The following is a 12,744-nucleotide window of genomic DNA, read 5'->3' as shown; positions in this document are numbered from 1 at the left end:
TACGTATCATGTGGTGGGGGAAATTCATCTTATATATATATATATATATATATATATATATATATATATATATATATATATATATATATATATATATTTCCTTGCTTCGGCGGGCAATCGTCAATCGCCCACTGTTTAACAAAGCTACTCCTTAAGCTTAACAATTACCCAATGGTAAACATTATTTGAATGACTTGAACAACATATTTAACACATACCATTTACAAATATTTTGTAGAGAACCCAAGACATTTTCATGACATTTATTTAAACTTATTGGAATAGTATCAATAGCAAAAGCACATAATTTAGTAAACATCATAATGTGGTTCTATCAGTTAAGTTTACCATTCATAATCAGATGATCTATATCCCTAGAACATATAATAAATACAAAAATTAAGACAGTGAAGCAATCTATATAAATTTTTGCATACAACGGAAAATAATTGACTGCATAAAAAAAAATCATGAATGGAGAGACTCTGAAGAGAAAAATGTGTGTATTGAATGTATGTCTAGTTAACTTGTGGTCGTGTTGGTGAGTTACGAACATAGAAAACGAAACCACCAAAGCGCTATCTATCTCAAAATTTTACGTCAATAAGCCATAACCCCAAAACCTAAGGAAAGAAACTGTTGTACATAAGCATCATCTGTAGCATCAGAGTTTTCATTGAACCACTTGAGGGCCGCCATGACAACATCCTTATATTCTTTCCTATACACCTATTCGTTAGTGAGTTTGTTCTTCATGCCGTAGATATATGTTTCCAAATTGTTACGGGAATGAATCTTTTCCATAACCTCCTTGTCTGCCTCTGCAAACTTCTCCGCTTCTCGAATTATATGGTCAATCTACTCCTGACTCTGACGACCCTTGTAGTTAGGGATGGTGATTATTTCTTCTATGCAAGTGGCCTTGTCCTTAGCCTTAACTTTCAGGACACCAAAGACATCAACCTCATATGTTCCTTCAATTTCTGGAGTTCCCCTGTTCAAAAAGGTATGCGGAGAACTATTAGATTTCCCCTTTAAATGAGGAGGTTTTAAATCAAAATGTGGCTTTGTAGCAACTTGAAAAGGCATACTAACAAACCTTGGTGCTGGACTGATTCCAGAAAGAATAAATTTTGCAAGCTCCTGGCAATCCTTTGTGAGACTTCTTTCGCCCTCAAAACCTGAAACAAATGCCATTAGAAAAAAAGTTGGCATGCGATGATTCAACTAAAACGTAGTCTGCAGATTACCTTAACAGAGAAAGTGGCCTGATAATCTTCGTGTGTTGAGAAGACTTGAGATTTTTTTGCTGGAATGATAGACTTTCTTGGAATCAATTTTGTCATCACACAACCCAAGGTTTCCATGCCAAGAGTCAGTGGAACCTCATCCAAAAGAAGGGTACCTGCAACGTAGTCATCAATGTATTTGTGATGGGTCTTCTTTTTATTTTTGAATTCAACAAAGAGTTAAGTTGTTTCTCTTTTTGATATGATATCTACATTGTGACAAGAAAAACGTACAGTTGATTTCCTCTACTTTTCAGGTGGTCATGTCCACAGCCTTAACGTTCAAGATGTCATTGACATCAGCCTCAAATGTCACTTCAATCTGTGGAGTTCCCCTATTCAAAAGAGTGTTAGGACTAATAGGACCTTGAAATTTGCAGCTGGATTTCTTGGTTTCTTCGACTCTTTCTTCTCAATATCAGTATAAATAGAGGCACTACTCACTATCAAGGTGGGTTTTGAGAAAAAGAGTCTTTGAGAGAGGCCAAAAGGCTTCGGTTTATGTTTCTTTTCTTTTTTTGTTTTTAATTACTTAATTACCCTGACGTACTATTGAAAAACGGGCGTGTATTTGGTTTTTAATTTCCTAAACATGTGCAAAGACTAAAAAGTTTTTTTATAAATTGCTAATGATGCTAACTTGGTAAACAACATAGTAATTATTTTTTTAAGTGGGGACTTTTTAAAATTTTTTGCTTACGTGGCTCACTATGAGCATCCTGGAAGAACCGATATTAATGTAGGTAGGAAGGGATGACCACCAAGATGCGCTACAAAAATTGATCTAAGGAAGGCATATGACTCTTTTAGATGGGAAGCAGTTCTATTCTCTTTGCAAAGAATTGGAGTACCAACTAAATTCACTGGTTGGATCAAGTTATGCATTGAAACTCCAATCTTCTCTATCATGATTAATGGGGCTCGTTATGGCTATTTCAAGAGCAAGAGAGGTATCAGGCAGGGTGACCTGATAACCCATAAAAATTCAACTAAATTACTCTAACCTTATTCTTACGGTATCAATCATTTTATTTCCTACTCTTACATATATATATTCATACAATATATAGAGTACGGAATCACTCCACTCTTAACTCTCAAGACTTAAACAAATTCAATTGAACAAACACAAAGAACAATGGTGAGAGTAATGATTTGAATAAGAAATTAACTTTATAAATCTAATAGAACAATAAGAACAAGACATGATTGAATGAATAACAACTACTTATTAATATAATGAACAATAAGAACAATGATTCAAAATGAATTTAAAACAACTAAATATAACTAAGAATTGAATAAATAATCTAAATTGAAATGAAGAACTAATCATTTATTCTAAAAACTAAATATGATTCTAAACTAACTAATTGAATGTAAAAAAAACTAGATCTAGATCTAAAAAACTATTCTCTAATGGCTACCTTCTAACCTAACTAAGTATGACTTAAGAGCTAAGTCTTTCTTTTTTAAAGGAGGAGACCAGATTCACATTTTCGTGCATGGGCTGAGGAGCCATGTTTTGGGCCGGAAAATCGAGCCCAAAGCCCAATTTCTTCAGTCCACAAAGCCCGTTTCAGCTGACTTTGACTTCAATAGACTTTTCATCCACTTCTGCTCCTCTGATTGGGTCAAGGCTTAGACCATTGGAAAGCTCTTTTCGTGCCGGTCGTTTTGACATAAGGTAGGCCCAATTATGAGGCCTAAGTCAAAAGATATAGTCTTCAAAAGTTCTATTAACTTGTGCACTGTTTCTGCCCGTGTTGACTTTTCAACTTTTGACCGGGCTTTACAAAGGCTTTGTCTCCTTGAATCTTGGCCTTTAACCACATAATTTCTTAGCAACCAACCCTTGCTCCTTTATCTCGCCAAAGTGGCACATTTCTGCACATAATTGACTTCAATGCCTGAAATATATAAAAACACGTAATCAACATTAACTCTTATTTATTACTCGCATAATTGGTCTAAAAGTATGATTGTTAAGGGGCTAAAACTACAGTTTTGGGCTCTTATCAAATCACCCCCAAACAACATTTTGCTTGTCCTCAAGCAAATATGAGAAATTAGAATAAGTGACCAAAAATGGAGTTCTAACTACTCTCGTTTCGCTGAGTGCGATTGCATTGACCATATGCAACAAGGCCTTAAACCACGAGGAATTCCCTAGTGGATGAGTTATAGCATCGTGAGAGTTTTCTAGAGAAGGTACTCACAAACTTCATCTATACTACAACGACTAAGAAATAAAACTATTGTTTCCTTATTTATGTCTTAATGATCTATACATCTCACTAGTATTTAAATAAGAATGATCATTCTAAAACTTAAACTAATACATGCATAATAATCAAATCATCTTAAGATAAACAACTATACAATGAACTATGATATGAAATGCAATGGCAGGTCCGTTTCTGAAACTTTTGGGTAACGTGCCCAAGTAGTAGGTTCTCACAATGAATGTGTCAAAACATATAACACTCTGATTTTTCCACTCAAGTTTGCTAACTCCAGTGTGTAGTGGGAACACGTTTCCTCACAATCTCAATGACAATCCAAGAAAGCCGAGGTCGATCAAACACATCTACTACTTACTATCACACCAACCTATTCCTAATTGAGCTAGAGGTCTTTATTAGGTGATACGGGGCGTAGGTGTTGGTTAAAGAAGGAAGGAAATGAATATTCAAAAAGACAAGTCTGAGAAAGTAGGGTCTTCATATTATGTAACTAGAGAAAACCTTGTTCTTTTGCTTCTATACTTTGTTTCCATCATTAGCCTTTTTATTTTGGCTTTCTGACTCCTTTTATTCTATTTTTGGAGTTTTTATTTTATTTTTATTTCTATTTTTCCTTTTTTTTCTTTTCTTTGGATGAAAACTTCTTTTCTTTTCTTTTTCTGAAGCAACTAACTAATTTTTGTTTACACAGATTTTTCTCTTCTCTTTTCTTCACTCATCCTATTTCTCAGACTTATCTAGATAGGTAGGCTGATTCTATTATATATATATTTTTATTTTGTTTTATTGGATAAAGAATTTTTGGTTTGTGAAAAGGCTAATGAAAGGCTTAGTTGGGCGACTAGCGGATAATAAATTTCATATAGGTATAAATTTCTGGCTATATCGATCCAAAGAGAGCATAAATTCTCGCTTAGAATATGGTATGGTGATCAAGTAAGTGGATGTGTGATTTCTCTACTCGGAATTTACTTCTCCCTTGTGTCATCACTCAGATATTTCACTCTTATGAGGCTTTTAGGCTAGATGCTCACAGGATATGTATTAAGTACTCTAACCTAGGTCTCAGAAATATATTACCAAGTACAATCAAAGATGCTCATGCAAGAGGTTCGTGAAAAGATGCAATGACTATTATCTACGTATTAATCTATGTTTCAAAAATTAAATCCTAATTCAAGTATTACGTGAGATTTCTAGACTAATATCATCATGGAGAAGAGAACAATACCATTATCACTAAGTGCCTAGTATACACAATATTTATGATTTTTAATTTTTTTTTATAAAGAAAAGTGCGTAATTTACATTCTAAAAGTGTTTAATTTTTGCAAATATTTCTATCCCACCCCCAAACAATCGAACGCTTTGTCCTCAAAGTGTAAAGAGATAAGGAAAGAATTTACCATAGAAACGTGGCAAAAATTGGCAGTACCTGTAACATAAATATTGTAAAGATGATATGATAACATGAAACACAATTAAACATTGCGTCTTGACTAACTAACAAAACTCTACCGAGTAAACATGACAGCAAAGGGTGGCAACAATATTTGAAATGAAATACCAAAATACGCCACCCCCAAACAAAATTGGAAAACTCTTTTTAAGTTTGAAAATTTTTGTTTGGCCTATACTCCAGAAAGTTGGTATTGTATGAAAACTTGGGTCTTTTAAAGTCAGATTCCCTAGACTTAATGTGATATATATGTATGAACATGCAGTTTCCCATATATCAATTATCTAAACAATTGTGGATCTTTCCATAAATAGTTAACACGGAATGCACCATCAAACAGAATTAAGCACCAAGATTTCCTATGACGTAGCTTAGTGGAATGAGAGCAAAGCCTGATAGATCTAAAACCTAATCGAGCATACAGTTTCTTCTTTGTCCTCCTACGAAGGGGATGCCAAGTAAATGAACGTGAGAAAATTGATGGTTGTGGAAGATACGTGGGATGTGGATAATTTTGAGAAGGAAGAAATGGAAAAAATGAAAAAGTGTCAGGTGGCTTGTCCTTGGGTGTTACTTCTTCACCAGTTGGTTTTAGATAGTTATGAAGCATAGGAGAAACACGAAGGTCAAGTACAAACTCAATGGTTCTTTGAAAAGGTAGAGGGCGAGGAACATTCGTGATGGAAGGTGAATGAGTGACATGAGGATGTGAGGTGGGTGAATGGTGTTCAACTAGTGTTCTTAGTTCTATATCATCAGAGGCCTTGAGATATGCAAGACATTCCTCAATAGGTGGGTAAGAAGAATTACTGGGATTGAGGGCGAAAAATTCTTCTTCCGTCATGGCGTCAAGAGATGAATGGATGTCAATAGGAGAGAACTCGCGAGGCGGCAAAGAATGGTTGCAAAAGAGTCGAAGGAAATCTTCTTCGATGTTATCTACGTCTAGGGAGTAGAAATTATGATCCTTGTCTTCTTCCATAAGAGGGGTATCTACTAGTGTGGGGACTAAAGCGTCAGCCGCACTAATGTGAGGTACAAAACTCTCAATGGACTTCATTTCTCCTTCTACAGGCAAACCTAGTTGTCCCTATTTTTGTCTAAACATGTTAACTTCTACAGAAAGATTTCCAAAAGAAAGAGTCATTGAGCCATCCCGACAATTGATTTGGGCATTGGCGGTTGCCAAGAAAGGACGCCCTAAGATGATGGGAATGGAATCATGAGCAACTTTTGTGTCAAGAATAACAAAGTCGGCTGGATAGTAAAAATCCTGAACTTTAACGAGAATATTTTCAACTACACCCTTGGGATACTTAATAGAACAATTGGCTAACTGCAAAGTCATTTTGGTTGGTTGACGTTTTGTTAGACCTAGTTGTTTATATAAATAAAAAGGGAGTAAGTTAACACTCGCTCCCAGGTCTAATAAAGTAGTTGTTATGAAGGTATCACTTAAGGTGCATTGTATAGTAGGACGATCAGGGTCTTTGTACTTAACAATTCCGTTATGTTCAGATAAAGAAGGATATTGTTCAGTTAAGAAGGCTTCAATGGGTATATTGGTTTTCCTCTTCTTGCTGCACAACTCTTTTAGAAACTTAGCATGTCCAGGTAGACTTTTTATAGCATCTAGAAAAGGTAGGTTTATAGTCAAATTTTTAAACACTTCCCTAATCTCATCAAAATTCTCGTCTTTTTTAAACACAACTAGTCTCTGGGAATATGGTGCTTTATCACTATTTTTAGCCATATTATTAGTCTTTGCTTTATCTCTATCCATTTTCCATCAAGGTGTCCATATTGGAACTTCTATAGGTGTAGGGTCTTCAATTTTTATTATTGGCTCTTGTAATGTTTTCCCTTTTGGTTGTGGTTTAACTGGTACTTCGACAGTTGTAGGGTCTTCATTTTCTATTATAGTATTTGGTATGGTATCATTTTTAGTTTGCGGGTAATCTTTAGGCATAGTTTCTTTGTTATCAACTACTTTCCCTGAATGAAGGGTAGTGACTGCCTGTAGGTCCCCTTGGTTTATATTACCATTACAGTGAATACTGTTTATTTCAAAGGTGGTGTTTGTTGACTTAGGATTTGGCACTGCTTTACCTGGAAACACGCCTGTTTGGTTATTATTTTGGTTAAGAGACATGTCAATAACCTTTTGGCACAAAGACTACATCATTTGCATCGTTTGTTTCATCATATTAGAGTTTTGTTGCATAATTTGATTTTGTTTCTCTAACAAGGTCACTACTACTTTGTCTGTAGATGGTTGGACTGGAATTAAAGCTTGTTGAGCGTTCATGTCTTGATGTTGATAGTTCTGGGTCATGGGTACTAAACCTCTATTCTGGTCACCTAAGTTCCCTTGTCCTTGATGTTGAGTTAACTGGTTGAAGTGTGATGGTTGTGGTGGTGGTTGTGCATAGACAAGAGGACAATAGAAGTTGGAATGCTCAAAACTAAAACAGACATTACAACGAGTAGATTTAATGTTCATGACTTGAGTGGGTTGTTGTTGAACAGAGATGGCATCTACCTTTTTAGTGAGCGTATCGATAAGAGTTTTAAGCTCGGAATCAGGTTTAACCTCAGAAGAAGGAGTAGAGCGGGAAGAGTCATGACCTCCCCAATTGTTGTTTCCCTTAGATTGATCTTCTAAAAATTTATAAGGCTCCAAGGCTCCTTTACTAAGAAAACTACCCCCAGTCATGATATCTAGAACCTCCTTATGATACTGTAAAAGCCCCTTGAAGAAGGCACGAACAAGCGTGTCCTTCGCAAGATTATGATGCGGGCATTCAATGAGAAGATCAGTGAAACGATTCCAGGCCTCTGAAAAGGATTCATGAGGATTCTGGCAAAAGAAATGAATCTTTTGAAGCATTTCATCTGTCTTCAGTGGTGGGTAAAACTGTTCTATGAACAATTGAACAAGATTAGCCCATGAGTCCATAGAGTTTGGCGTTTGGGCAGTTAACCAAGACGTCGCCTTGTCGGCTAGGGTGAAAGGAAACACCCTAAGTTTAACTTGATCCGGACTTACGCTAGGATGATGGAATGTAGTGAGAACTTGGTCTATCCCACGATATCTTTGGTAAGGCTTCTCGTGGTCTAAACCATGAAAAACCGGTAACAAGTTAAATATATTAGGGGGGATTCGAAAATCCCCCACTAGGTCTGCAAGAACGATGCACGACTTAGGGCCATCGTTTAGGGCTTTATAAAAATCAGAGAGAGGAGTCTCTTGTTCTTTAGCCATTGATGCAGGTGTAGTGTGTTAAATTCTAGATAGGCGTGTTGTATTTATTTCTACGAAAAACAAGCCTGATTATACTAGAATTAAAACTCCTCTGACAGAAGAGGCGAGGAGTGGAAGAAGGAGTACCTGAATGTCTTATTGATACGCGTTTGAATAGCGTCTTGTATACACGATCTCAGTGTTTGTATGATGTTAGAAACACTGAATAACTTGAAGAAATGAAAATTTGGACTGACCTGTGAAAAATCGGGCTGGTACACAAGAGGGTGCGGGTCGCGCTCAGAATAGGCCTAGGTAGGGCGCAGGTCGCGCTTGCAGTTAGCCTTAGTAGGGCGCGGGTCGCGCTTAGCCAAAAAGTGGATTTCCAGGCGTTTGGGCGCGGGTGGCGCTCAACTTTTGCTTGCCCAGGGCGCGGGTCGCACTCAGGTGGAATTTGGAATTCCAGTGTTTTGGGCGCAGGTTGCGCTCAGGTTTGGCCTTGTATGGGTGCAGGTCGAGCTCTCCAAAAAATATGAAATTTTTACAGTAGATTCCTAAGACGTTTATAAAGTAGCCTGTAATATTTCAGATCAATCGGAGCTATGAAAGTTCATCTACTGCCCTCCAAAATTTGTGAAACAGTTTTCGGACACAATACAAACAACTGAATGGTTAACCAATAAAAACAGAGACAAAAACCACCAAAATTTTAATGGAGACTCCTGACAGATCAAGGGTATTCCTGTAAAAAATGTAGATCAATTGGAGTTCTACAAACCCTCCTTATCGGCTGTTGTTCCAGACATTAAGTGTTTACAACATTGCAGAAACACACTAGAAACACTCCACTAGTTAGGAGGTCAAAACAAATAAAAAACTCGTCAAATCTTTACTGAAAACTCCTGACTTAGGATAGATACTCCTGTAAAAAATTTAAATTTTTTGGAACTGCCTAAGTAACCTTACTCGTCTGTTTTTCAAGAACTTACGGTTTGAAAACTGAAATGCAGCACTGTAAAGATCGTATTTGTTCACAAGTTAAAACAATTAGGAAAATTCTGAAAATATTCCAATAAATCAGCAACACCTTAAATATTATACCTGAAAATTTTCAGAATTTTCAAAAATTTTAAAAATACCTTTACCACAGTGTTTTACTCTGTGCATCCGCAGCCCATATGCCTAAAACAGTGAACAGTTCCGAAAATTCAAGAAATAAGAATGAAAAATTAAAAGAGTGGGTGGGTAGAGAATGGGGGATTGCCCCTTGAATTCAAGCAATTAAATTCTTGTCTTGAAAGAGATTAAGATGGCAGCGACACCATTTGATAACCCATAAAAACAGTAAAACACTAATATTAATGTCAACAACACTAATACGTAATATTACCATTTTTATGTTTAAATCAATTTTTCTTACTCTCAAAACATAATCATGCAATACAAGGAGTAAGGATTCGTTCCACTCTTAACTCTCAAGACTTAAACAAATTCAATTGAACAAACACAAAGAACAATGGTGAGAGTAATGATTTGAATAAGAAATTAACTTTATAAATCTAATAGAACAATAAGAACAATACATGATTGAATGAATAACAACTACTTATTAATCTAATGAACAATAAGAACAATGATTCAAAATGAATTTAAAACAACTAAATATAACTAAGAATTGAATAAATAATCTAAATTGAAATGAAGAACTAATCCTTTATTCTAAAAACTAAATATGATTCTAAACAAACTAATTAAATGTAAAAAAACTAGATCTAGATCTAAAAAACTATTCTCTAATGGCTACCTTCTAAACTAAGTATGACTTAAGAGCTAAGTCTTTCTTTTTTAAAGGAGGAGACCAGATCCACATTTTCGTGCATGGGCTGAGGAGCCATGTTTTGGGCCGGAAAATCGAGCCCAAAGCCCAATTTCTTCAGTCCACAAAGCCCGTTTCAGCTGACTTTGACTTCAACAGACTTTTCATCCACTTTTGCTCCTCTGATTGGGTCAAGGCTTAGACCATTGGAAAGCTCTTTCCGTGCCGGTCGTTTTGACATAAGGTAGGCCCAATTCTGAGGCCTGAGTCCAAAGATATGGTCTTCAAAAGTTCTACTGACTTGTGCACTGTTTCTGCCCGTATTGACTTTTCAGCTTTTGACCGGGCTTTACAAAGGCTTTGTCTCCTTGAATCTTGGCCTTTAACCACATAATTTCTTAGCAACCAACCCTTGCTCCTTTATCTAGCCAAAGTGGCACATTTCTGCACATTGACTTCAATGCCTGAAATACATAAAAACACGTAATCAGCATTAACTCTTATTTATTACTTGCATAATTGGTCTAAAAGTATGATTGTTAAGGGGTTAAAACTATAGTTTTAGGCTCTTATCATGACCCTATGTCCCCATATTTGTTTGTTCTAGTTATGGACTTGTTTCATGAACTAATGATGCAAACTGTACAAGATGGATCTTTCAAGCTCCATTACAGATGTCATGACCCTATTATCACTCATGCTGATGATCTAATAACCTTAATGCATGGAGACATTGGAACAACAACATCCTTGAGAAGTACACTGGAGATTTTTAACAAGTGCATTGGATTAGAAGTAAACATAGAAAAGAGTTCACTCTTTTTAGCAGGGCTGGAGGACAATATATGTGATGATATTGAAAGTGTTATTCAGTTTCAGAAAGGAACACTTCCTGTGAAGTATCTTGGGCTTCCACTCATTACAACAAGATTAACTTCTACTGATTGTGCTCCTTTAATATCTAAAGTGGTAACCAGAATTCAATCATGGAAAGGAAAATCTTTATTGTATGCTGGAAGGTTACAACCAGTTAAAACAGTATTGAACAGCATCAGCATGTATTGGGCCTCATGCTTCATGTTACCGCAAAGGATTATTGAGAATATTAATAGACTTTGTAGGAACTTTCTCTGGACTGGACCTGATTGTGTTACATCTCATGCATTGATATCGTAGGAGAAGGTCTGCCATCCTTATGAAGAAGGGGGATTGGGAGTTAGGGACATTGCAGCAGTGAACGTAGCAGCTAACCTAAGGCACCTCTGGAATGTGGTTAGTAACAAGCAAACTTTATGGGTTCAATGGGTAAAGAAGAATCTTATAAAAATGAAGGACTTCTAGAATATGACTATACCTATGGGCTGCTCATGCAGTTGGAGGGGAATACTCAAAAACATAAAGGAAGGAAAGCTTATTGTGATGCATCAAATCGGTGATGGACAAAATGCAAGGTTCTGGCTCGACCCTTGGCACCCAGCTGGGATTCTTAAAGGGTACTTTCCTCAGGCTCTTTTATATGACTCTACATGTAATTTGAACTCTAAAGTATCGCAATTCATAGAGAATGGAGAGTGGCATTTACCGTAGCGTCTTAAAAGGCACTTGCCTGACATAGTGTTGCAAATGGAGGAAGTGGTGGATATAACAGGGGGAGAAGACAAAGTTATATAGTCTGTTTCGGTACGGAGGAATTATAACATGAAAGATACTTTTCATCATGTCAGAAATACTAAATCGAAAACCAATTGGAGTCAGCTTGTATGGTACTCTAATCGGATACTGAGACACTCATTTATCAGTTAGATGGCTATACAAGGAGCACTTAAAACACTCAGCAAGCTTAAAGAATGGGGGAAGGTACAATCAGACATCTGTGTGTTATGTTGGCGCGAAGTGGAGAATGAAGAGTATTTGTTTTTTCAATGCAGCTATAGCCAATTCATTTGGGCTACTATGCTACAAAGAACTGGTTACAATAGAGGAAGAGCAGCCACATGGAGGGGTGAGTTGGACTGGGTTTTACAAACAACTAAAGGGTTTTAAACAAGATGTATTGAAGCTAGCGTGGAATGGCATGATTTACTGGATTTGGAGGGAGCGAAACAGCAAATTTTTTAGAACAAGCAGAACACAGTAGAACAGATAACGAAATTGATTTTTAATGATGCGAGAATTAAATTGCAATCATTAAGAAAAGCTATGGAGCCAGGGAGTAAGATGCAATTCCTTAGCAGCATCTGGAATGTGCGTATTGAAGAAAAGCAACATGTTCCAAAGAAATGCATATGGGAGAAAACGGTAGCAAATTCACATGTCTTAAACACAGATGGGACATTGCAAGGAGACTTAGGAGGTTGGGTTGCTGCTATTAGAAATGACAAGGGAGAAGTGATTGTGGCAAGAAAAGGAAAGTTATGGCAACATTGCTATGATTGAACTACAAGGTTTAGAAAAAGGGCTGGAAATGACAATATTGCAGGGCATCAAGCGGATTGAAGCAAGAACAGATTCCATGAATGTCATCTCATTCATGAATACTACAGGGCAGTACCCATCACAAGCAAGGAAACTGCTTCGGAGCATTAAAGAGTTGGTGAGACAATTGGAACATTTTACTATACATCATGTGTATAGGGAAGCAAATAAATTGGCTGATGTTTTAGCTAATAATGTACCCAATGTGAGGAATG

At 36.6% G+C, this 12,744-nt stretch overlaps 1 protein-coding gene and 1 pseudogene across 1 annotated transcript; one reads left to right on the top strand and one right to left on the bottom strand.

The window, feature by feature from the left end:
• Nucleotides 1-729: 729 nt before the first annotated feature.
• Nucleotides 730-2,198, bottom strand: LOC147517783 (luminal-binding protein 1-like; annotated as a pseudogene).
• An 8,465-nt stretch (nucleotides 2,199-10,663) lies between these two features.
• Nucleotides 10,664-11,641, top strand: LOC147517782 (uncharacterized). Its single transcript, XM_086593706.1, has 3 exons — nucleotides 10,664-11,092; nucleotides 11,231-11,310; nucleotides 11,428-11,641. The coding sequence occupies exons 1-3, from the start codon at nucleotides 10,664-10,666 to the stop codon at nucleotides 11,639-11,641; spliced, it is 723 nt and encodes a 240-aa protein (XP_086449832.1).
• Nucleotides 11,642-12,744: the final 1,103 nt, after the last annotated feature.

This window comes from Coptis chinensis, chromosome 2 (assembly GCF_015680905.1).
Source record: "Coptis chinensis isolate HL-2020 chromosome 2, ASM1568090v1, whole genome shotgun sequence".
NCBI lineage: Eukaryota > Viridiplantae > Streptophyta > Magnoliopsida > Ranunculales > Ranunculaceae > Coptis > Coptis chinensis.
The sequence above is the reverse complement of the archived record's forward strand: the minus strand, read 5'-3'. Positions and strand labels throughout refer to the sequence as shown.

Excerpts from the sequence above, each read along its gene's own strand:
- LOC147517782 (XM_086593706.1), top strand. The coding sequence starts at position 10,664 with ATGGACTTGTTTCATGAACTAATGATGCAAACTGTACAAGATGGATCT. Across the intron at positions 11,093-11,230 it reads GGTTACAACCAGTTAAAACA|GAGAAGGTCTGCCATCCTTA; the intron begins GTATTGAACAGC and ends TTGATATCGTAG. Across the intron at positions 11,311-11,427 it reads AACGTAGCAGCTAACCTAAG|TTGGAGGGGAATACTCAAAA; the intron begins GCACCTCTGGAA and ends CTGCTCATGCAG.